Source organism: Carlito syrichta, unplaced genomic scaffold, assembly GCF_000164805.1.
Source record: "Carlito syrichta isolate Samal-C Ts95f unplaced genomic scaffold, Tarsius_syrichta-2.0.1 Scaffold153679, whole genome shotgun sequence".
NCBI classification, from domain to species: domain Eukaryota; kingdom Metazoa; phylum Chordata; class Mammalia; order Primates; family Tarsiidae; genus Carlito; species Carlito syrichta.
This window is the reverse complement of record NW_007097775.1, coordinates 83,238-108,468: the sequence shown is the minus strand read 5'-3', so window position 1 is coordinate 108,468 and position 25,231 is coordinate 83,238. Positions and strand designations below refer to the sequence as shown.

The following is a 25,231-nucleotide window of genomic DNA, read 5'->3' as shown; positions in this document are numbered from 1 at the left end:
GCCCGGCTGACGTCCGCCGGGCCTCGGGGACCGGCCCGGAAGGGCGTCAGGGCGTCAGGACGGGCCCGGGGCGGGGCGTCGGGGGACTACAACTCCCAGCATGCGTAGCGGCCACGTCACGGGGCGTACCACGCGCCGTCCCCCGCGGCGGTCGGAGCGGCGCGCCGCGGAAGGTTGGCTTTTGGTAAGCTGACGTGGGTGGAGTCTTCGGGCTCCTTCTGTGTGTTCCTGTGTGACGCGAACTCGCCCCGTGTCTTCCGTGGCGCGCTGGGAATGGATTCTCCCGTTTCCGGGGCAGCGCGTCTCGCGGAGCACCGCGGCGCGCCGGTCGTGCAGGGGCGGTCGCAGCCCGCAGCTATCCTGCGGCCTGGTGGACCCGGACGACCCGCGACGCCGCCGCCTCGGCTTCGACTGGGCGCCCTCCGGAGAGGCGACACCTCGCAGCCCCAGGTGTTCGCCTTAGATACCGGCCTGCTCCGGGCCTCCGTTTCCTAAGTGGGGACTGATTTCATCACCTCGGTAGACGTTTTCTGCCCCCATGACACTCTACGTCTCTAGAGGGGAGCTGGCCTTGCTCCACTTGTGTTCGCGCTGCACTGTCGCCTCGATGGCTCGCTTCTGGGGGCGGGGGCGGTGCCTGTTTGAATCCGCTTTTCTGGTTTCGACCAGCGAGCCTTACGGGAGGAGTTTGCAGCGTCTCTGCTAAAGGAGTGAACGCGGGGTTTTGCAAAGCTCGCTCGAGATGAGTTAAGTAGTGGAAACCTTCCAGGCAGGGCTGTCCTCCCCCCGCAGTGCGCTTCGTTGCGTGCGCGGCGCGGCTCGGACTCTGGGGATGCCGCGGTGAAGAACCCGCCCGCCGCAGGGCTGCGGCCCCGGGGGGCCAGCAGTTGAGTCGGGGAACTGTTCAAGGATCCCTGCACGACGAATGTGCAATGATGGCCTCTGAGAAAACCACGAGGAGGGCTCAGCAGGAGGACAGACCGCCGTGATGGAGGGAATTAAAGAAGTGAGGAGTAAACCGAGACTTCTCGAGACTCAGTGTGAATGGGGTGCGGGGAGCGTGGCGGGAAAGGGTCGGCCCAGAGGTACCTGCCTACAGTGAAGCAGCAGCAGTCCTGTGGCCGGAGAGGGCCCGGCCTCAGAAGTGAAAGAGGACAGGGCAGCCAAGGGACCAGGGGGAGGATTGCCCTGGTCACGGACGAGGCTGGCTGATGCAGGGACCCTGTGAGGCGCAGCCTTTGGGGCTGGACGGTGGGGTGGAGCTTTGGAATACTTGTAAATAGAGCACTACATCCCAACTGCCGGGCGCTTAATTTTAAAGCCTGCCAGATCTGTGGACGAGGTGGGATGGGGAAGGGTGGTGTATTTCCTTATGCTTTCGTTTACAGTGAGACCTCACCTGCGTATGGGCAGTGACTCATGCCCAGGTGAACCACAGTTGCACATAGGCCAGCTTGCCGAGAGGCACTGAACAGCTTGCACTACGTTCAAGGCAAAGGGCTCTTACCTTGCACTATAAACTGGGAAGCATAAACCAATGCCTGTTTTAATGACTGATGTATGCCGGGTGCTTAGTTTGTAGTTGGTTCTTTAAAAGCATTAGGATGAGACGGAGACACGTATTCTAAACTCTTTGGTCCTCCTTTTTAGGACATGTCTACTTTCTCTTTTTCTTCTTCTTCTTTTTTTAAGCAAGATTTATTAAGAGGACAGAAAAGCTCCCACAGTGGGAGGGGACCTGAGGGGGTTGCCCAGACATGTCTACTTTCAAAAATTAATTTATAGATAAAGAATTGCATGTTTAACGTGACATTTCACCTTTGTTTGACGTGATCGTTTCAAAAGAAAACTCACAATTGCAGTCTGCCCTTTAACAAATACTCAGAATTCATTGCAGTTTTTAAAATCTTGCCTAAATGATTACCGTCTTCCCCTGCTCTCTTTATAAAGTAATTTTGCAGTGGCACATTTCTTTGATTCATTTAAAACTGAAAGAACTCAAGAACTGTAGGGTAATGCCTAGATGTGTTGTGCGTTCTGAAAAGCTGTTATCATTTTCAGTATGAGGGACAGTGCTTAAATCATTGTATCTCAACTGCAAAAGTGTCTGCTTTATATAATGATGAATTTTAAGTCTACCCTGGTCTTCTTTAAAGAAGGATTTGTTTATAGTTCGATATTTATGCTACACTACAGTAATGTTGATCTGTTGGATCATTTCCAATGATAAATGGCAGTAGAACAGATGATATCATGATCTCATACACATTCCTTTGTAACTTGTGGGTACTTCACAGGCGAGTCAAGGGTCTTGAATCCCAATATTTTCCCCTAGACCCACAGAGTAGCTTCTTTCCCCACAGAATTTGGGACTGCTGTTTTATATCGGATGTTGAAACTCTCGGACTGAAAGTAATTTGGCCTGAATTTAGCAATCATGTTTTTCCTAAACTTTTCCCATTTATTTTTCAATGTAAGGTAGGATTTGGCTATAAAAGAAGTAGCCCTAAGGAGACTTGAGGTTACCAGCATAGAGAACACCACCACGAGAAGCAACTATGCCTGCAGAAGTAGGAAAAACGGCTATGGAGAGAATTGGTCTCTTTAGTGAGATGGAATATATTACTGTTGGTGACAAATACGTGTCACGATTTAATCGTAAGTATGTTTGGTTTTCTTTATAGCCAAATAGTGGGTATTTTCTATTTGAAATTTTGAATTTAATTCTTAAGTCAATGGTATTTTAATGTCTATATTTTAAAGCATTTAGTTCTAAAGTTGATTAACTTGTGAAACTTCAATATAGTTAAGAGAGAACTTAATTTATACGAGTAGGAAGATCATTTTATTGGGCTATTCTACCCGAATTTATTGTTCTTATAGGTAATTTTATTTTTTTCCAAAAGTACATGGTGATTTTCTCCCAGAATATTTTGCTTGTAGCTTTTTTTCTTAGATAAGACACTCCATTATGCAACAGCATTTACATTTGCATACAAGAAGGCTGTGCATTACTACTTCCCTGAGAAATGAAAGGCTCAATGAATGGCTGAAGGATTTTTAGAAAAGTCACAACTAATAAAAAGGGCAAAAGTGAAGAAACGTTTTACATGTCTCAGTTAAATGTTTGGATCCCCAATAACTGCTATTTAATAATAAAAAAGAACACATTGATTTGGAAACAGCTTCAAGATACATTGTAAAATAAAAAGCAGATGCAGAATAGTATATATAGTATGCAAAGCATTAACAAAGTATTCACGGGAACATGTGTAAACAGTCTCTGGAGAATGAAATCTCTGCCTGTGGAAGAGGTATTGGGTGGCCAAGTGTGGGAGAAAGCTTTATTGTGAAAATATTTATACTTTTGAATTTGGAACTGTTTGAATGTATTACCTTTTTAAAAATTTGTTTAAAAAACCAGTGATACAAATTCATATTTCAGTAACCAGTTGAATTAAGGGTTTTGTATGCACTTAAAAAAATTATTCACATTACCAAATGAATCCTCCAATAGAGTTCTCCTGGATCCAAATGATGAAAGAAATTTTAAATATTTATGAAAACAGCCTTTAAAAATTTACAGGGTTACTAGTATTTCATTGTATAAATATCACAGTGGCAGACATTTGGCTGTTTCTTGTTTTTTATTTTTTTGAATGAAACTGCTGTGAACATTCTTGTTCATGTCTTTTAGTGGATATAGACACTCATGTGTCTTAAGTATATACCCAGGAGGGGAATTGCTTCAATATGAGTATGAAATACTATTCTTTTTAACCTATGCACACACTCTTACTAACATTTTATACAAATGGTGTTTCCTACTACACAGAAGGAGAAACATTGGATTATATAGCCTTCAGGCTCTAAAATTTAGGGTGTACAGCCAGTACCTTAACCTAAATGTTAAAACATTTTAATTAAGACCTCTAGGTCTTATTATCAAACTAGGCTTTAGGACAGAACTTTCAGTGAACATTTTGAAACATTGTGTTAGAGCTCAAAACTCATAATTAGCCCAAATCACGTTAAACTTTTCTAAATTAGTTTTCATGTCCTTTAATTGCTAGTGAGCTCAAAATTATAGTATTCCTAATTTATTTTTAAAGGACCTTTTAATGAGGCTGCAAGCAAAAATAGACAGATGCTGCCCGGGGGATCCAAAGAAATGTCAGATCTTCAGGCAGGTTATTTTGATCCCCACTTTGTAAGGATTTTTGAAGGTGAAGGCTACGTAAATATGAATCAAGTGAGGAGACGGCGCATGATGGAAGAAACCAAAAAAAACCTAGGCAAAGCCTTCCTCCCTAGTAATGGAGATAAAAAATCGTAAGTGTTTAGGGGGAAAAGTCTTGAATAGATTTTCTGCACCTTTATCTATCTAGCCTAAATTAAATGTTTGCTTTTCTGTAGGTCTTACTCATATAAAATTGATTCTTAAATATGATTTTTAGTGTGTCTTAGGTGGAGATAGTTATACTAGGTGATTTAGATTCACAGGTAATTTTGATTGTATTCTCTCTTGATTATATTCTATTAAATTTTGGATTGTCTATGTTATTGTTCTCTTACTTTATATAATAAAAACCAGTCCAGGTGCCGTGGCTTATGCCTATAATCTTTGGGAGGCCAAAGTTGCATAATAACTTGAGCCCAGGAGTTTGCGACCAGTCAGGGCAGCATAGTGAGGCCTCGTCTCTACAAAAAAAAAAAAAAAATTAGCCAGACATGGTTGTGCACACTAGTAGTCCCAGTTACTTGGGAGGCTGAGATAAAAGGATCACTTGCCTGAGCCTAGAAGGTCAAGGCTGCAGTGAGCTGGGATCACACCACTGCATTCCTGCTTGGGTGACACTGAGACTGTGTCTCAAACCAACAAGAACAACTAAATAATGAAAACACATTTGTTCAAAAACTTTGCAAGAGGCCGGGCATGGTGGTTTATGCCTGTAATCCCAGTACTTTGGGAGGCTGAGGTGGGAGGATTGCTTGAGGCTAAGAGTTTGAGACCAGCCTGGGCAACATAGCAAGACCTTGTCTCTATAAACAAATAAGCAAAAACTTTGCAAGAGTCAGATTAGGGAAAAAAACTAACAAAATTTTTTTCTTACCAAAATTAGGCAAGTCAATTTCATTGCATATCTATGTTTTTTCAATCTTTAAAAAATTATGGTGAACTCTATATATCATAAAATTTGCCATTTTAACCTTATCCTTTACAAAATTTTTTCAAAAATTGCATTTAAGATGTGGATTCGGCAGCTACTATGGAACAATAGGTGGTCCAGTCCCATTTTTCAGTGCACAGTCAAAACCTGCAGAGAAATATCAGGCACCTGGAAAGAATTTATACACAAACCCAGGAAAGAAAGGAACTGGATATGGGTAAGATATTTTTAATGCTTTCACATTATTTGTTTTAAATTTTTTTTAAGTGAAATTAAAATTTCTGAGCCCTAAAGTCACTATTATTCATTTTCCCTCCTTAGCTATGCAAATGTTACCATAGGTAAACAGTTTTCACACTCTGCTGATCTCTATGATGCACCAAAACTAAATTATAAGGTAAAATAATCTATTTTGAAATTTTTGATCTTTCTTTTGTTAACTTTGAAATTCACTTATGATTTAATTTTGTTATGTTCTATTTATATCACAGGGCAATAACAGACTGATATTCATGAATTATAATTTTATGCTTTTGATATTGGATTTCCACATCTTGCTGTAGATATTCTCAGCTCTTTCCAGAATAAATTTTATCTTCTGCTATAGTTTACCACATCTGTCCTACATCTCTCTAAACGAGCTGCGAGACTTCTGTTAACTTGGTTTGATCAACTAAGTCTTTTGTTTTTTGGTTTTTTTGAGTTAGAGTCGAACTCTGTCACCTAGGCTGCAGGACAGTGGCACTCTCTCGGCCACCACAGCCTCTACCTGCTGGGCTCAGGTGATCTTTTCTCCTCAGTCTTCCAAGTAGCTGAAACTACAGTCATGTGCCATCATGCCCAGCTAATTTTGGTTTTTGATTTTTTGTTGAGATGAGGTCTTGCTAAGTTGCCCAGGCTGGTCTCGAACCCGCGGGCTCAGGCTATCCTCTCACCTTGGCCTCCGAAAGTGCTGGGATTATAGGTGTGAGCCACCATGCCCGGCAATCAACTATGTTTTAACTGAACAGTAATGTTATAACCCTTAGCCATATACCCAACACACCCTCCCTATCTTGTGCCTGGGAAAATAGTGGTAATACTTGGGGGTAGACCAAGAAGCCATTATGGTGAGCGAATGGGCTTGAGGAGTGGTGGAGTGATAGGAAAGCCAGGAGGTTAGAGAATGGATGAATCCCTGTAGGAGACACAGTGAAAGGATGGGGGGAAACTGCTCATTTTACTAAATGGCAGAAATGAAACCTAAATTGCACTGGCAGATGCCTCTTACACTCACGTATACAAAATATGACAATATTGAAACTTGCTTATTTATGAGGGGAATGTCTTCATGTGAATAAATAGGGAAACCCTTATAAGTTTTAGAATAATATCAACATAGCTTAAATAAAGTAGGTAGTAATGAAAAATTGTTACTTTGTACTTTAAGTAAAGCAATGAAATGGCAATCACTTTTTAGTTTTCTGTTTGTGTTTTTATAGGCGTGCAGACTTCAGCAATTTGCTCTGGCGATTTTAAATAACACTGGGAATGTGAGAAAGGACAGTGGCTAGTTTTGCAAATGTACTTGTCCAAATACAGGAAAAGTGTTCTATGATATTGGCCAGAAACCTGGTCATCTGAAAATAAGCAGCTATGTTTCCTGTATATGGATCCTGCAGTTTATACTGCATGATATGTATAAACTATTTTTCATGTGTAGGAATACTAATGCATACATACTATATAACTACATAACACATAATTTTACAGTGGCTCAGTAATTGATCTTTCATCCTAAACTTTATGGATATGAGATACTTTTCTCTCCCTGTAGAAAAACTCTTTTATTTTCACTTTCAGAACTTATACATTAAGTCAGAAATTTTATGTTCCTGGATTTCCTAATATTAATTCTAAAGGTAATTTTGAAAAATGTATCTTTTTTCTTTTAGTGTTTTAAAAAAGTTATTCCACTGTGTTCTTGCTTGAGTTGTTTCTGATGAGAAGTCTGCTGTTATGTTTATTTTTATTCTTCTGTCTGAAACATGTCTTTTTCTCTGGCTACTTTGAAGGTTGTCTTTTTGTCACTCATTTAAATGAATGGATTATGATGTGCCTTCGTGTTGTTTTCTTTCATGCTTCTTGTGCTTGGGGTTTATTGACTTTCTTGGATCTGTGAGTTTACAGTTTTTATCAAATTTGGAATATTTCCAGCCATTATATCTTCAGATTTTTAAAATCCATCCCTCTCTTTCTCATCTCCTTCTGAGATTCCAATTAATGTATCTTAGGTCTCTTGAAATTGTTCCACAACTTACCAATTTTCTTTTTTTAAAAATATCTTTTTTTCTCTGTATTTCACTTTGGATAATTCCTATTGCTAGGTCTTCAAAGTCACTAGTCTATTATTGTATAGTGTCCAATCTTCTGTTAATGTCATGTAGTGTATTTTTAATCTTACACATTGTGGGTTAGCTCTCTAGAAGTTTGATTTGAGTATTTTTAATATCTTACATATCTCTTAATTTTTTGAGCATATAGAATACAGTTATAATTACTATTTTAATACCCTCTCTGCTAATGCTAACATCTATATAAATTCTTGGTTGGTTTTAAATAAGTGATTTTTCCTCAATATGGGAGTTATATTTTGCTACTTTGAATTGGATTTTTTTATTGGATGCCAGGCACTGGGAATTTTACTTTGTGCTATATATTTTTGTATTCTTGTAAATATTCTTGGGCTTTGTTCTAGAATGCAGTTAAATTATTTAGAAATGGTTATATCTTCTCAAGTCTTGCATTTAAGATTTGTTAAGTGTGACAGGCTCAGTGCTTAATCTGGTGCTAATTATTTCCAGTTACTGAAGCAGGACTTCCTCCCTCCCCCAAGCCCTGTGAATTATAACATTTTCAGCATGATTTCTAACATCATTCCCAGTGTGAGGGCCAGACACTGTTATCTGAAATTCTTTCAGGTGGTTCTTTTCTTGGCTTTGTGTAATTTTCTCACACATATGCCAATATGCCATATTGGGACTAGACTGAATATTCTAGGGCATGGATTGGTAAAACAAATACAGCACATATTTTTCTAGTAAAAGGTGACCATGCTTAAGTGATCCCTAAAACATTGCCTTATAATAACATGTGCCAGAGTCACTTGGGGTAGCTGTTAAAACTGCAGATTAATGGGTCATGTAGCACCCCAATGCAATCTCAGAAGTCTTTAAAGGAAAAACTTAGTAATTTTTAACTTAAGAAAATTATTAAGTGATTTCCATGAAAACTACATCTTGAGGAATACTGCCCAATAGGGTGAATAGAATAAATTTTCACCTGCCATTGTTGTGATGTAGAAGAGAGAAGAAAAGATCACCAGGAATGGATGAAGTCCTGTGGGCTGGAGAAAGAAGGGGACAAACAAGAGCAGGAGAAATATTTAAAAAGAGTAAGAAATTCTGAAAGTGCTACAGCAGCGTTCTTTGTAGTAAAAATTAGTCTTCTCTCAAATAGCTCTCAATTTTAGATTTCATTTATCACATGTTTTCAGTTGTTTGTTGAATGATGAAATATTAATCTGATTTTATATTTACAAAAAGTGAGGAAAATATATCAATATTTACATTATAGTTGTCTTTTTGAATCTGTTTCATAACATAATTTCTTTGCTACTTTATTGATAGCTAGCAATTTTTACAGAGTATTTTCCTATAGAAAAAATTGCAACATAGGAGGGAAAAAGTGACCTCTGTTTTGCTTGAATACTAGGTAGCCAAGAATATTGTACTATAAAAATGTTATAATGTAAAAAATGAGTATTCCTTATTCTTAAAAGCAAAAACTGCCATTTATTGAGGGAAAGCCATGTGCCAGCTATGGCATATACATAATGTCATTTAATCTTCACAACAGGATTAAGTGGGGGTGGTAATAATATCATCTTCATTTTCAGTTGAAGAAGACATGATACTAAAAGAGTAAGTAATTTTCCTAGAGTCCCTGAGAAATGCTAAAAGCAAGAAGGAACTAGGGCTTGAACAAGAGAGGAATCTCTGTTTAACTGCATCACTGCCCAGAGAGTTAATAGAGACATTTATTCAGGTGATAAGTAGATCTCTATACCTCAAATAAATCTGTATCCAAAATGAATAATCCTAGTTATTCTTGTTCATAAGTAGGCATATTTTTATACCATGAAAATATAACAAAGGAAGGTTTTAAAAAAATACACCCAGAAGTATTTAGTAGAGAGTCTGCATTGTTTATATTAAAATGTAAAAGATTTAACTATTTTTAATTTGCATAATTTATGCTATATAATTTCAAACTCTTTAATTTACAGAAAGAGAATGAAGCACACCATCATTTACTCAAAGGAGGACCTTTCAAATTAAATCTTTACCCAAGGGAATATTTTGACACTAATCCTTATTTTTCTGAGAAACCTTTGCCACCAATTAAAAAAGAAATAAAGAAAAAATTAATTTCAAGTCCTTTTAAACCCTCATCTCCTGGTAAAAAGGTAAGTTAACAATTTTAAAATGAAAAACATTAAGCACTACAAAAATACTGTTTCTGTCAAATGATTTTATTATCCATGTAAATAATAAACTTTCGTTTGGATGCTAAGAATCATGAAACCAAGCATAGATAGCATAGAGGATAATGAAGCTTTTGTAATAAAATAATTATTAATCACTTCAAATATTTGAATTTCTAATAACTTTGTGAAGTGTTTTTTTTCTTTTTTCTTTGTTTTTGAGTTGGAAACTCACTTTATTCCCCAGCCTGGAGTGCAGTGGTACGATATGGCTTATCACAGCTTGACTTTCTTGGCTCAGGAGATCCTTCTACCTCAGCCTCTGAAGTAGCTGGGACTACAAGCATGTACCACCGTGCCCAGCTAACTTTTTTATTTTTTGATGAGGTCTAGCAATGTTGCCTAGGCTCGAATTCCTGTGCTCAAGTGATCTTCCTGCCTCAGCCTCCCAAAGTGCTGGGATTACAGGTTTGAGTCACGGTGCCTGACCTCAGGTTTTTCTTTAAACTGTAAAGAGCCAAACCATCTTTTCGTTTTTGAAATGGTGATTTAAAACCATTGTTGCAGAAGTTTATGACAGGTGTGAATAAAAATAAAAATGCTCTTACTGTTCATAAACTTCAGCTTATACTTTGGTGTTTTTGTGCGTTTTTTTTTTCTGTGAATTGCCTGTTCATTTTCCTTGTGGAATTTTTATTAGAATGTTGTGTTTTTTATATTGACTTGTAAGGTATTTTCATATAATAAAGATACGGTTCTTTTGTCATGTGTGTTGGAAATAATGTTTCGAGTCTGTTGGAGCTTTTACTTTATGATATATTTTGCTGTTCAGAAATGTAATCATTTTGATGTAATCTGTAAACTAAAAATACAATCCTCAACCCTCTTACCTACTGAACAGACTCCCTCTTGGCCAAGGGGACCCCAGGAAAACCTTAAGAACTTTGCTCCTAGATATGATGCGACGGGAAGTCAGACATGCTTCATCATACCTTCTCTCTTTTATGATTCAACACAGCTGACGAGCATTGTTAAAATCGAGGTGTAAGACTGACAGAAGACTCTTTGTGGCAGTAAGATAGCAAATTATAAACAGGACCTAAGGTCATGACAGGCAAAGGGTTAAGTCACACACCACCCCCACACTTAAAGATTAAATAATGTTCTAAATGCCACAAGGTTTTTCTAGCAACTAAACAAGCACTGACCTCAAGATAAGCAATATTAAAACAGTTGCAGCTCACCTCCAGACACTAATGGATCCCCATTCCATAAGCCATAGCTTGCGGCTTTGATTAGACTGATTTTACTAACTTTCTCTTGATAGGAGACCACTGACCATGGACTGTTTCTGGCTAGTTTACAGAGGTTGTGCGCTTGTGTGCCCTCATGTTCTGAAAAGACCTTTGATGTACAGGTCCTAACTGTTAAGTCTCCACCCCTAAGTGAACATGAACTGTATGCTAGATGCATGCTTGTTTACTATGCATGCCACAGGACCACCCTCATGAATATTCATAGTTTCTCTAGTAACTTGTAAAATATGTTCGGTTAGCCAGCTTGGTCAGCATAAAACTCCCACCCCAGCCCCTTCTCTTTCAAAGTGCCTGTGTCTGGTCGTGGAGGTGCCTCCTAGCCTGCACGAAGGCCGGGCCACCTTCCGCCACCCTGCTGGCTGTAACCCCTTATGAGAAATAAAGTCTCCTTTTCCAGACGTATAAATTTGTGTGTTTGTGGGGTTCTTTTTTTTTTTTTTTTTGAGTTGGAGTCTCACTCCGTCACCCAGACTGGAGTGCAGTGGCCGCTACCGGCCACGGCAGCCTCGACCGGCTGGGCTCCAGCGATCCTTCGGCCTCAGCCTTCCGAGTAGTTGGAACTACAGGCGTGCGCTACCATGCCCTGCTAATTTTTGATTTATTGTAGAGACGAGGTCTCACCAAGTTGCCCAGTGGTTCTTGAATCTGCGGGCTCGGGCAATCCACTCATCTTGGCCTCCCAAAGTGCTAGGATTACAGGCTGAGCCACCAAGCCCGGCCATGTTTGTGTTTTTTAAGTAACAAGTCAAATGTATCAATCCTTTGCTTATGAGGTTCATGTCATTTTAAGAATGGTTTTCTTTACCACCAATATTAGCATAATGTTTGTGCCTCCTTGGTTTCTTCTATTGTCTTATCCTTTTGCATTTAAATCTTTACATGGAATGAATTTTGATGTAGAGTGAGGTAAGGATCCAACTTTGACCTTTTTCAAAATCCAGTTTTGGGGACTTGAGGAAACTGGATGGGAGATGGACATGTTCTGTGTCTTGATTGCGGTAGTGGTTTCAAGGGTGTATACATCTGTCATAACTCATCAAATTGTACATTTTAAATAGGTATAGTTTACTGTAGGTGAATTAGACTTCAATATAAATTATTTTTAAAAAGCAGGTTGTTCCTAATCTTAGTAATGAAATAATTCATTTTTAACACCACTGATTTGAAATACCAACATTATCAATCAAAATTTTAATTTTTGAGGACATATTCTGAGCTTTCATTCTATTTAACTGACCTATTTATTTCTGCCAAACTACTTCTTAATTTCATTTATACTTAATACTTACTCTTTAAAAATGTCATAGTGGCTATTCTCCCATATTCCCTAGAACATCAGAATTATTTTGTAAAATTCAAAAAATTAAAAAAGATCTTGAATACTTTGTTATAAAATTAAATCTTCAGGTATTTGGATGTATTACTATATTTATAATTTGAATCTTCTTGATCTAGGAATAAACCACCTATAAAAATCTTCTTTTATATCCCTCATAGAATTTCATGTTTTACATTACAGAGGTTTACATATATTTATTCCAAGTTATTTTAAGGATCTATCAACAGTATGTTTTCCCCATCATATTTTCCTTTATATGGTTTGTCTTTATAAAACCATTGATTTTTTAAAAATAGTTGGCCACTTCATTAAACTTTCTTATGTGAATATTCTGTTGTTCTCTTTACTTTTCAGGTATATGATTACCTGAAAATAATTTTGCTTCCCCCTTTCCCATGTTTGTATCTTTTATATCATGCTCATGTCCAGTTGCTTAGACCAGCAACATTGGATATCCTTCCCTTCATGCTGACTCTACTAGGGATGCCTCTAGCTTTTCATTTTTATAGATGCCAAAAATAGGAGTAAGTCAGGAATGTATGCTGAGTTTTGCCGAGTGTAGAGGAGGGACCCCCCAAAATCTAGAATTATCCCTTGGAGTATTGGCTTCCCTTGCTACCTAAGTGTTGTCATAGGAACCCATCAGCATCAGTGTGCCAGCTAGTGTCGAGAGGCTGCGTTCGGCTTCAGCGAATTTTGTTTTTGGAGATTTTTTCGTTGTGTTTGCCCATTTCGTGGTGACTGATTCATGAGCCCACTCGCCCACACTGCGCTGAGTGTTCAGCAGCTTTTGACCCCAAACAGCAGGACCCCTGTGCCCTCCCCTCCCTATTCACCTGATCTTGCTCCGAGTGACTTTTGTTTCCTGAGAGGAAAAGAATCCTCAAAAGGAAACAGTCCGCTGATGTGGAAGAGGTGAAACAAAAACCAGCAGAAGCTCTAAAAGGCATCAAAACTGACGAGTTCTAAACTTTTTTGAGCAGTGGTAAAAGCATCTCAATAGGTTTATTGCATCAAACAGAGTCCTTTGAAGGTGACTGAAGTTCAAACATGTAGGAATAAATGCACAATATTTTATAAATTCCAGGGTTTTTTGACTCCCCCCTACTATGTTAAATTTTATTGACTGGTATAATCTACCTATTGTCTTTCCCCCCTCTTTTCACTTGTTATAAGGTTAATAACAATATTTCTTGAAATGAATCCACTTGGCCATGTTGTGTTAATCTTTAAATATAATTCTGTGTTTTATTTGTTAATATTTTACTAGGTATTTCTGCATCAATAATATAAAATGTGATTAGTCTGTAATTTTTTAAAAATTGGCTTGTTATATTTTAGTGTAAGTGGCTGTGGGAATCTTCCAATAACTGGGGTGATTTTCTTCTTTTTCTGTGTTCTATAACAGTTTCATATCACCAGAAATACTTGTTTTGTTTTGGAAGCCTTGAGAGAATTCACATGGAAAGTGTTCTGGACTTAACCCTGTTACAAGATTTCCCAACTTTCTCCATTTTTGCATGCTGTCCATCTGTTTTGTATAGGTTTTCTATTCCTTTGTGGTTAATTTAGATCATTTATATTTTCTTAGGATATCAGTCATTTCATTCACATTTTATAACTGGTTAACATAGAGGTTTACAAAAATAGTATTTTTTAATTTTTTGATATTTCATATAGATATGGGTTTACCCCATTCCTTTTACTCCGTTTTCACTTTTGGAGGTCTCACTGTGTCATCCAGGCTGGAGTGCAGTGGCACAATCACCACTCACTGCAGCCCTGATATCTGGGCTCAGACGAGATTCTTCTGCCTCTCGAGTAGCTGGGACTGCAAGCCCACACCACAATGTCTGGCTAATTTTTAACATTGTTTTTGTAGAGCTGGGGTCTCGCTCTGTTGCCCAGACTGGTCTCGAACTCCTGGGCTCAAGCAATCTTCCTTCCTCACCCTCCCAAAGTGCTGGAATTAGAGGTGTGAGCCATTGTGCCCAGTTCTCATTCTTGATTCTAATATAGATTTATATATTTAATTTATTTTTTAAAGTATCATCTTTAATTCATTCACTTTGCTTTTATTTATTTATTTTTAAAGTTTGAGGGACTCACTCTGTTGCCTAGGTTAGAGTGCAGTACTGCGAATCCTAGGCTGACGTGATTCTCCTATCTCAGTCTCTCCAGTAGCTAGGACTACAGATATGCACCACCACACCTGGATAATTTTTAAAGTTTTTTTGTAGAGATGGAGTCTTGCTATGTTGCCCAGGCTGGTCTCAAACTCCTGGCCTTAAGCAATCCTTCCACCTTGGCCTCCCAAAGTGCTGGGATTAATTACAGACCTGAGCCACTATACCCAGACTTGCTTTTGCATTCTTAAATTAACTGATTTTACTTTTCTTAAGTTTCCTTATTATTTTGTTCTTTAAAATAATCCATGCATCCTTAATCTGGAAAGTTTGGAAAATTATGTCTTTCAAATAAATCTTCTTATATATTTGCCTTAGATAATACAAGTAAAAAGATGTCCAATTAAAGGGGTTATCATGATTCTACAGAATTTTCTTGGTGACTATATATAATATAAAGATTAAAAATTTTGTCACATAAGTTTAAAAAGTCAAAACATATCTCTCATGTGTAGCTTGAAAAGTACTTTGATTATTAGACAAGACAAATATAAAATATATCATACTTTCCTCTCACCTCCTATTTCTATGTACTGTTGCTTATTGTCTTTTTTTGAAAGTATCTTTCTCCTCATTGACTGGAGTTTAGCAAACTCATGTTGTGCCATGCTCCTTGTTCCCCATTCTCTGTGGAAAAGTATCTGACCTTGATCTCGTTCCCTCAGAATTAGGCTCACCCTCTAATTAGGTGACAGCCTGATCTGATAAACTCTCACTAAGACATTTAAGGCTTGGCAATAGTTTAGACTATTATTTTATTATAAACACTTTCACTTTTACAGATAACTTTTGGTTACAGTGTTTTATCCTATAATAGATGGTTAGGGAGGCCATCTGTTGGCATTTATATTAAACAGCTTAGATAATTTTCTTTATATGTTAAATCAACTCCATAGACTACAGAAATATGCATGAACTTCTTCACAACCTGATTTTATAGAAGCATTTTATAAAACCACACTAGATTGTCTCATTTTATTTGCAGGCTGGTGGCATGAAGGCAGGAACATTTGATCCTTACCCATCACATTCTGCTGATCCTTACGTGGTTAAGTTGGCAAAGATTTCTGACAAAAGTTCTATTTTCCATCCACCAAGTGGACCAAAAAGCAGACCAGTTGAAAGTATAATGACTTTGAATGTCAAAAGGTAGGAATCTCTTACATTTAGCTTATAAACCAAGGAAACCTGTTTTCAACATTTAGACTTCTTCAAAACAATATCTTTTATTCTCTTTTAAAAATGACAAATTTGGGCAACTTTAGAAATCTCAGTTCTTTCCACATACAAGTACCTGCTCTCCCTTGTAGAAATGCTTTCCTATTTTCTGAAATCCCCAGTTGAAAAAGCTTAATTTATCTGCCTCAAACTATTCTGTTCATAATTTTTAAGCAAATCTGTAGCACCTTATTATGAGTCATTTGAAACTAGTCGGATATGTGTTATACAATTAACAGTACTTGTTAATACCGGTTGTTTCTTAAAGGGGGTTTCTTAGCAACTCTGAGGATTCCCTAATGGTGCTTGAGAGTTCTTTCCTTAACTTGGAAATAACCGGTGAAGACAGGAAATATTCTAGTTACTTAAAAATGCTCATATCACTATCATGCTTTGGGAAAATGTACATGTATATTATCAAAGTATCTTGCTGGGCATGGTGACTCATGCCTGTAATCCCTGCCCTTTGGGAGGCTGAGGCAGGAGAACCACTTAAGCCCAGGTTCGAGACCAGCCTGGGCAACATAGTGAGACTTCACCTCTACAAAAAAAAAAAAAAAATGCAAAATAGCTGGTCATGATGTAGAGTGCCTTTAGTTCCACCTACTTGGGAGGTTGAGGTGGAAAGATCTCTTGAACCCAGAAGTTTAAGGCTATGGTGAGTTGGGATCACATCACTGTACTCCAGCCTGGGTGACAGAGTGAGAACTTGTCTCAAAAAAAAAAAAAAAGAAAGAAAGAAAGAAAGAAAGATAGAAATATCTTAAAACTTCATTTACCCAGGTTTTGAGCACTCTCAAACTGTTTGGAGTTCAGGATATAAATTGAGAAAAAACAACTATTTAACAACTAGTTATTCATTTTCTCTCTCTCTGTGTGTGTGTATATGTGTGTAGAATCACAAAGAAGTAGATAAATGCATTTGATTAACTTTCTATTCATTGAAAAAGTTTTAATGCCATTTAAACTAATTTTAATATTTCTAATTTTAACGTAATCACACAGTGATTACAAAAGACACTAAATTTACTTTTATAAAACAGTAGTACATCTCTATCATCTGGCAACAGTAATTATAATACCAACATTATTATTATATCACAAAAGTAAGACTGCCATTCATTACAAAGGTGTATTTCTGATTATCTATCTGTTAACTTTGTCGAAGATGAGTTAGTTGAGAAATTGAGGTTTTGCTTCTGGAATTTCTCTTCTGTTCCATTGGTCTATATGCCTGTTCTTGTACCATTACCAGGCTGTTTTGATTATTGTAGTCTTATAATAAAGTTTAAAGTCTGGAAGTGTGATACCCCCTACTTTGTTTCTTTTGTTGAGGATTTCAACTATTCATGGTCGTTTTTGTTTCCATGTGAATTTCTATATTGTCGTTTCCAGGTCTGAGAAGCATGATGATGGTAGTTTAATGGATATTTCATTGAATCTGTAGTTGAATCTGAAGTTTTTGTTAAATAGTTATTTACTGATATTGTGTCAATAGCATTAACTATAGAATGCTGTGTATATTTCTTTTTCTTTTTTTCCTGTGTGTGTGTGTGTGTGTGTGTGTGTGTGTGTGTGTGTGTGTGTGTGTGTAAGAGTCAGAGTCTTACTTTGTCACCTAGGCTGGAGTGCAGTGACATGATCATAGTTCACCACAGCCTCAAACTCTTGGTCTTAAGTGATCCTCCTGCTTCAGCCTCCCGAGTAGCTAGAACTATAGGTGTGCACCATCATGCCTGACTAATTTTTAAAATTTTTTTGTAGAGATGGGATATTGCAATGTTGCCCAGGCTGGTTGCAAACTCCTGCCCTCATGTGATCCTCCCAACTTGGCCTCCCCAAATGCTGGAATTACAGAAATGAGCCACTACACTCCCACCTATTGTATATATTTTTGTGCCTCTAATTCTGTGACATTTGTATTATACCATGTGTACATCTCATTAAGAGTATTGGAACCAATGTCTTTCCCATGAATTTAATTTTGTTAATGTATTACAGTACCACTACAATTAACTGGAAGCATATCACATTCAATTTTATGTAAAATAAAATAACTACTCTTCCAAACTCCAATACAAAAAATTTTTGGACCAAAGCTCTAAGTAGCTGTGATGCCATCAAATGAAGTAAATAATAGAAGTTAAACTATGCAATTAGTTTAAAATCAAAACTTATAAAGTGCCATTATAAGTGAAATGAATAGTCCTCATTAGATGCAATGATCAGTGAATTCAAGCTTTCTAAGCCTGCTATGGTTACTGATACTTTATATGTGATCAAATGAGCAGGTTTTGGAAATATATTTTGAATGATGACTTAACCCACATGGGTTTTAATAAGCTCTAGTATAGATGATGATACAAATTATTTTTTGCATATTTTATCTATCTTCATAGCACTTTGGTGACAATTCTGTGGGATAAGTAAATTGATTTTGACCTACCAAAATTCAAATTTTATGAAATAATAAAAACTGATCTGTATCACTGAGTTTCTTTTTGTAGCCAACTGATTCCCCTAGATATCCGAGTACATTTCTGAAGTTTAAACTGCTGTCTAGAGAAATAATATTCTGTGTGAGCTAGTTGGTATTGGACTTAGAAACAGGAAAAAATTGTGTTTTTTTTTCCTGTGTCCTTTGGCAAGCCACCTATCACTACTCTGCCCAACTTTATCTCTAGAACAGAGAATAAAATTGGAATTTTCCTTACCACATCCATCCTCAGACAGAATTATGTGTGTGGGGAGGGGGGAGTATTTCAGGTTTTCTCTGTGTTCTTTTCTACCTGGAGAACAAACCTAAGAATGTTCTGTGATGCCCTAACATATACATTTGAAGCAGGGAAAAAGATAAGAGTAATTGGCTGCTTTTTTTAAAAATCAGAATTTATGCCCTCTTTAGTAATTCTGAATCTATTAAAATCTCTTTCTTTTTATATTATCACAAATATCATCCTAAATCAAGTTTTAGCTTTGTTTACCCTAATTTTAAAACTAAGAAACCTTTGGACAGTAGTGTTTAAAATTGATTCCATAATTGTTTTCTTTCTTAAGTTATATTTTCTAAGTATATGTGACTTTAATAAAGTTTTTTAAAGTTGTTGAGAAAATTTTGTGTTTGGATTGTTAATGAGTTATAAAATATAATCGTTTTAGATTTTTTAATGCAAAAAGTTTTTCTAAGCTTGTACAGATATATTAACTGCACCTACAAAATTAAATGTGTGTTTATTTTTCAATTTTAGGGCACTAAATATGAAGAACTACAAGACTGCTTCGGTACAGTCCTATTAGTAACTGGAAGACAAGTGACTTTGTAGATCCTAACTACCATTAATTCATTCTCAAGATATCATTATTTGAAAAAATTAAGATGTCATGGAGCTGGTAGCTCAAACATTGAAAAAAATGTTTGAACCTGCAACTCTAATAATTTTATTTTAGTACCACTACTTAATTAGTAAATAGTATTTGCTAATAATATAACATGTTATTGCTTATCTGCTTTTAGATCCATGTTTCTGAGCAGAATATCACATAAAGAAATTTTAGAAAATCCTGAATGTCGTTTATCATCTGAAAGCTTTTACTCCTAATGTTAAAAAAAACTGCAGGGTTGGAGTGTAAGGGTGAAGGTCGGGGCAGGAGGGGTAGAAAGCACCCAGTAAAGGCACACTTGCTCTTTCTTTTTAGAGGTCCGGAAAGTTGGCTTGATAGCTATCCATGTATCATAGCCCATGAAAGCATCCTTAACATCAAAGGATGTGAGATCCACTTATATTTCCTAGATTTATGTATAGCACATTATACTGTAAGGCAAGCCTCAGCTATGTGGCATCATGCCTTCTATTGATGGCTTATGTAAAGTCTGGAAGTGTGATAGAAAGCTAAGATTATCTGGCCACTGGCAGCCCCCAGATGAGTTCCAGGGGGTGGGGGGTGCATTTGCTACTTCTGTATCTTACAAAGATGACAAAGTTACAGGATGAGGTATGGATGAGTGTTCGTCTCTGTCCAAAGCTGCCTTTCCTGGGCATCCCACTTAAGTCCGCCTCTAGTTCCCAAGGGAGCTCTTCTTCACGCGCTCTGTGTCTTTTAAAATATCTGCTCTTAAATGATATGATTAAAATGTATTACTGTGATTCATAGTGATGCCTTTTTCAATAGGAGCAGGCCAGTGTTGGTATTTGTATTTAAAAAAGGAAAAAAGCTTTAAGTGTCTGAATTTAAAATAGCATATTGAGAAAGTTATTTGATCAATTGTGCTTTGTTTGTACTTGTCCATCTTCCAGTCCAGGCTTCTCAGAGCTGGAAATCAGATTGTAGAGAGGCAGTGGAACTCTTCTCCTAGGCCCATATTTCTTCAGTGGGGGGAGCCTATGTCAAGCCAGGTATGTAGCTGGCTTTTGAAAGGGTGCAGATAGTAGAAGAATTTTTCTAGTGTTAAAGTGTTTTTTTTTTTAATTTCATGCCTCATAAGTAGATATTATGCAATGGACATCTTAAAAACATTACCCAGGGAATAATGTGACACAAAGGGTCATACATTTGTCATCAGAATAGGACTGACCTTAACAGGTAAACATAATTTAATGCGATTTTCATTTAATTTTCATAAATGTTATCAAACAAGCCTTAGAAATATTCATATTCTTTTGTGATAAGAGGTTTCTGTTTCCACATACTATAATCTGTGTTCGATTTTAAAATTATAATTGCTCATTTTTACCTCTGTCTTTTGTTAGTTACATTAAATTTTTATGAATACACCTTTTTAAAGCAACGCACATTTCATTTAGTAGTCATAATGGAACACTCATCGAATGCCTTACTAAAAAATATGACAAGTAGTATGACAATTGGCAGACTTTATCTAGAATTCACGTAAATGCCTTGTGTCAGTTTACAGAAAAGCACATGCAGAAACCAGAGAAGGGAATACTGAAGCTTGTGGAAAAATTAAGATTTTTCCAGGTCAGTAGAGGAACACACATGCATTTGAGAGGTGCAAACTATGTATGATGCCCATTGATTGTTTTCTTATAATTACTGTCTCTTCTTTTAATTTTGAAAATACAAAACAGCAGTAGGTAGTTTCTTGTGGAACAACTTTCTTTCTTTTTTTTTTTTTTTTTTGAGTTGGAGTCTTACTCTGTCATCCAGGCTGGAATGCAATGGCATGCTCATGGTCACCACAGCCTCGACCTGCTGGGCTCAGGCGATCCTTCTGCCTCAGCCTTTTTTTTTTCCCCCCGAGTTGGAGCCTCACTCTGTCACCCAGACTGGAGTGCAGTGGCCACTCCCGGCCACCGCAGCCTCGACCTGCTGGGCTCTGGTGATCCTTCCGTCTCAGCCTTCCAAGTAGCCGGAATTACAGGCATGCACTACCACATCCAGCTGATTTTTTGATTTATTGTAGAGATGAGGTCTCACCGAGTTGCCCAGGTCGGTCTTGAACCCGTGGGCTCAGGCAATCCACTCACCTCAGCCTCCCAAAGGCGCAGGATTACAGGCTGAGCCACTGAGCCCGGCTTGCCTTACCCTTTCAAGTAGTTGGAACCACAGGCATGTACTACCATGCCCAGCTAGTTTTTTGATTTATTGTAGAGATGAGGTCTCACCAAGTTGCCCAGGGTGGTCTCCAACCTCTGAGCTCAGGCAGTTCTTTCGACTTGGCCCCCCAAAGTGCTGGGATTACAGGCTTGAGCCATGGCGCCCAGCCCAACTTTATTTCTTAAACTCAGCCATGACACTGGCATTCTCCCTCTTAGACAACCAGTTGTCTATCCTCCCATCATGAAGCCTTTATGACTCGAGTAATGGTGTCAAATACATACGGTCTAGATTATGTACAAAACTTAAGCCTTTTACAATGCTAAAAATCATTCTACCAACACTTATAATAATCCCATTAACATGATATTTTCTACATCCACCATCCATGGATGTTTTCTACATCCACCATCCATGGAAGAAATAAACTTGCTAAGCCAACCATTAATCTCTGCTGTAAACCATCCAACTACATGATTAAGGCTCAAAATTGAAGCAACAGTTGTGGATGTTGACCTAATTGTGGAAGAAAGGCAACTTTAAAAGAGACTTGGATCAACTAGACTTTCCACAGGAACAGGAGGAAAATTGAGCAGTAGCCTATCATCTTTTTTTTTTTTTCTCTTTGGTAGGACGATTTATTTTTCTTTGGTTATAGATCCAGTAAGGGTACTGCTGGGTCAAATGGTAATTCTATTTTTGAGTTTTTTGGGAAATCTCCAAACTATTTCCACAGGGCTGAACTAAGTTACATTCCCACAATAGTATATAAGTTTTCTTTTTGGAAATCTTATCCTCCCTCTTCAGAGCTGCTGACTCCTTTTGTATGTGGAATGTGCATTAAGAATAATAAGCCAGGTTCAACCTATTACTAGCTGTGTATAGTGAAGCAGATCACTTAATCTCTAAAGAATTTTTAATCTACATTATCTATCCGGAAGAATTATCACGAACAAATGCCAAATTAAAAAAATTTTATAAGCGGTAAGAAAAAAGTATATATACATATGTAAAGCTTAAAAAAAAAACCAAACTAGATCATTATCAAATAATTTGTTATAAATAATTTGTAAAGTTATTTTTAAATTTTATTTTCATCAATTATAACTGAGTGTTTTCCATTTATGGCATTTTGTTTAAAATGTCAAAAACGAATTAGTAGCTAATACTTATCAAGTGCTTACTATTCCTTGTGCTTTACAGATACCATTTCATGTGCATTATATGTTAATATGTTTGTACTTATTAATCATTTAATTGGGCCCTCACACTCCTAGGGGATGCACTTTGCTTTTGTTGTGGTGGTGGTGGTGGTGGTGGTATGAAGGGAAATGGCCAGAAGTTCCATACGTAGAGGCTGTGCTTTGCTGTTTCTGTGAGGTGTTAACCTCGCCTGTAGAACTTGGAGCTCTCTACCAGCAGGAGTTTCTAGAGAGTTTGTGTATAGTAAAGCAGACTATATGTGATTGTTTTCTTTTTTGCTCAGTCAGTGGAAGATGTTGGCATTTATGTTTGCCTCTAAGCAAGCATCTTGCTAGCAATGTAAGTGACTTTCTCTCAAACACTATAGATTTTCACCCTCATGAGCTTATGTCCTTATTTTCCATGACAGATCTTGAAGACATTATAGGCAAAAGATATATACAGATGGTAACTAATATAGTTATATTGAGCCTGGTCATTTGCATTTCTTTAGCTTTCTATATTATGTACATGACTGCAAACACTTATTATGGCAACTTACAGCTCATTTCTCCTTGGCATTGACCATTTTCTGCTGTTATTCCTGTTCTGATCATTGCTAGTTGTTTTAAACTGTCTTAATCATGCTGGGCTCGGTGGATCAACCTGTAATCCCAGCACTTTGGGAGGCTGAGGCAAGTGAATTGCCTGAGCCTGCGGGTTTGAGACCCACCTGGCCAACTTAGTGAGATCTCATCTCTACAATAACTAAAAAATTAGCCGGGTGTGGTAGCATGCGCCTGTAGTTCCAGCTACTTGGAAGGCTGAGGTGGAAGGATCGCTGGAGCCCAGCAGGTCGAGGCTGCGGTGGCCGGGAGTGGCCCCTGCACTCCAACTCAAAATAAATAAATAAATAAATAAATAAATAAATAAATAAATAAATAAATAAATAAATAAAATATCTTGATCATGGTAGGGCTTTAGAATGGCTAGTGGTTGGATTTATCCTAACCATTGGAAATTTTCAGATTTACCTCTTTGCTGATGTTTTTCCTTTACTCTAAATGGAAGGGAGAAACAAAAGAAGTGTCCAGATCCAGAATATAAAGAAGGTGGGTGACGCAGTTGGGCTCTGGTGTTCTGCAGTGGAGCTGTGCCTATGGAACTGGCCCTGCTATCCATGACAGAAAATGACCCCAGGGAGATCTCTATCAGTTCTCCAAGCAGTACATTGCTTTCTAGATGTGTCCATCTCTCTTGGCTGCTCTGGAGACACATGGGCTTTGGAAGTTGGTACAGTTCTAAGTAATAGCACGCCAAGGCAGAGAGTAACCTGGGAGAAAGTTGCAGTTGGGGTCAGTGGGGCGGGGCAGGAGATGGTGTTCACAGTGGACCTCCCTCCATTCTCCTTGGTGGTTCCTTTGTGAGCATCAAGTACTTCTTCATACAGGTGGTTTTGTGAATGATTTAGACATTTCTGCTCTCCAGTGGCCAATTATTGCATGTGGGGAGTCTGGCTGGATTGCGAGGATCAACTGTGGACTCATATTTAGGAGCTACAGTGCAGTTTACTGGTTTGGGTGAAAGCACTGGGTTGGTGGTCACAGCCCAACAAATGAGGCAAAGTACAGAGCAGGGAAACTCATTTTCGACAGCAACACGGTGTGTTTTCTTCTGTCCTTATTGCCCTCTTGCTCCCAACTGCTTGAGGTTTTTGGCTCAGGGAGTGAACTTTATTTCATTTCCACAAGTTGAAACTGGTGAGTCCAGCTAAATTTGCTATTTCGGTTTTTACCCTAAGAATAACAATTGTAATTACAAAGCAGAAATGCCAGCTTCTCCCATATTCCAGTGTGATGAAATTCCCCATTTTCCTCTCAGCAACTCTCTTGCAGAGAAGAGTTCATAGAACTTAAGTAGATTTTTCTTCTGCTGGGTGCAGGCTCTTGGGCACTGGTGCTATGTTGTCCCTACATGTTGCTGTATATTGAACTGAAAATTCCTACATAGTTAATGTCAAATTTAGTTTTGTTTGTATAAACCAGTGTAGGGACTAAAAGTGACATTTAGAATGATTCTCAGTTGAGGCAGAGAAATGCCACTGTTACCCAAAGTGTTATGTTGTTTTATGTGGTTTAAGCTGGTGTGCGTGAAATATATATACACGTATGTATATGATATGTGTAATATTTATTGACTTTTACAAAAAGCTTCATGAAGAAATTTGGACGCTTTCCACTTCAGTTAGGAAAGGCCCTAAAACGCCACCTTGTCTAGCTCCTGGATGCATAGAAAGTTTTACTCTTCGCAACGTTCTCACGGGAAGAGTCCAGCCTGCGCCTGACACTCCATGGTGCAGTGGCAGCCTGGTCACTCGTTGCGCGTGGCGAAGGCTGTACCTTGCATGGTCCAGGCCATGCCTGGGCCCCGGGTGCAGCGGGAGAGACATGGACGAAGCGGGCTACAGGGATGCACTTGCCCTTCTAGCTACGTTGCTTGATATTGTCAGTGTCTTTGCATGCGTATTCTCTTTGGTGATCATACTCCTCACAGTTGTTCAATCTTAGTTCTGTATTTAAATGGATGCAGTGCTCACCATTAGTTATTTTCTCAATTGAGTCTTCAATTTACTTTTGACTTTCAGGATTTGGTCATCAGTTTTTCACGGAATGTATTTTTATATATATATATATATATATATATATATATATTTTTTTTTTTTTTTTTTTTTTTTTTTT

At 37.9% G+C, this 25,231-nt stretch overlaps 1 protein-coding gene and 1 pseudogene across 2 annotated transcripts; both read left to right on the top strand.

The window, feature by feature from the left end:
• Positions 1-375: 375 nt before the first annotated feature.
• Positions 376-19,906, top strand: CUNH4orf47 (chromosome unknown C4orf47 homolog). Of its 2 annotated transcripts, none has more exons than XM_008050785.1 (8): positions 376-450; positions 2,479-2,658; positions 4,113-4,332; positions 5,251-5,388; positions 5,493-5,568; positions 9,499-9,678; positions 15,523-15,686; positions 19,004-19,906. In XM_008050785.1, exons 2-8 carry the CDS (start codon positions 2,559-2,561, stop codon positions 19,050-19,052), a joined length of 927 nt encoding a protein of 308 aa, XP_008048976.1. In that variant the 5' UTR covers positions 376-450; positions 2,479-2,558; the 3' UTR covers positions 19,053-19,906. The 2 variants fall into 2 exon arrangements, with proteins under 2 accessions (XP_008048976.1, XP_008048975.1); XM_008050784.1 differs by lacking the exon at positions 376-450 and adding an exon at positions 894-1,006.
• A 3,010-nt stretch (positions 19,907-22,916) lies between these two features.
• Positions 22,917-24,223, top strand: LOC103252172 (annotated as a pseudogene).
• The last annotated feature ends 1,008 nt before the right edge of the window (positions 24,224-25,231 follow it).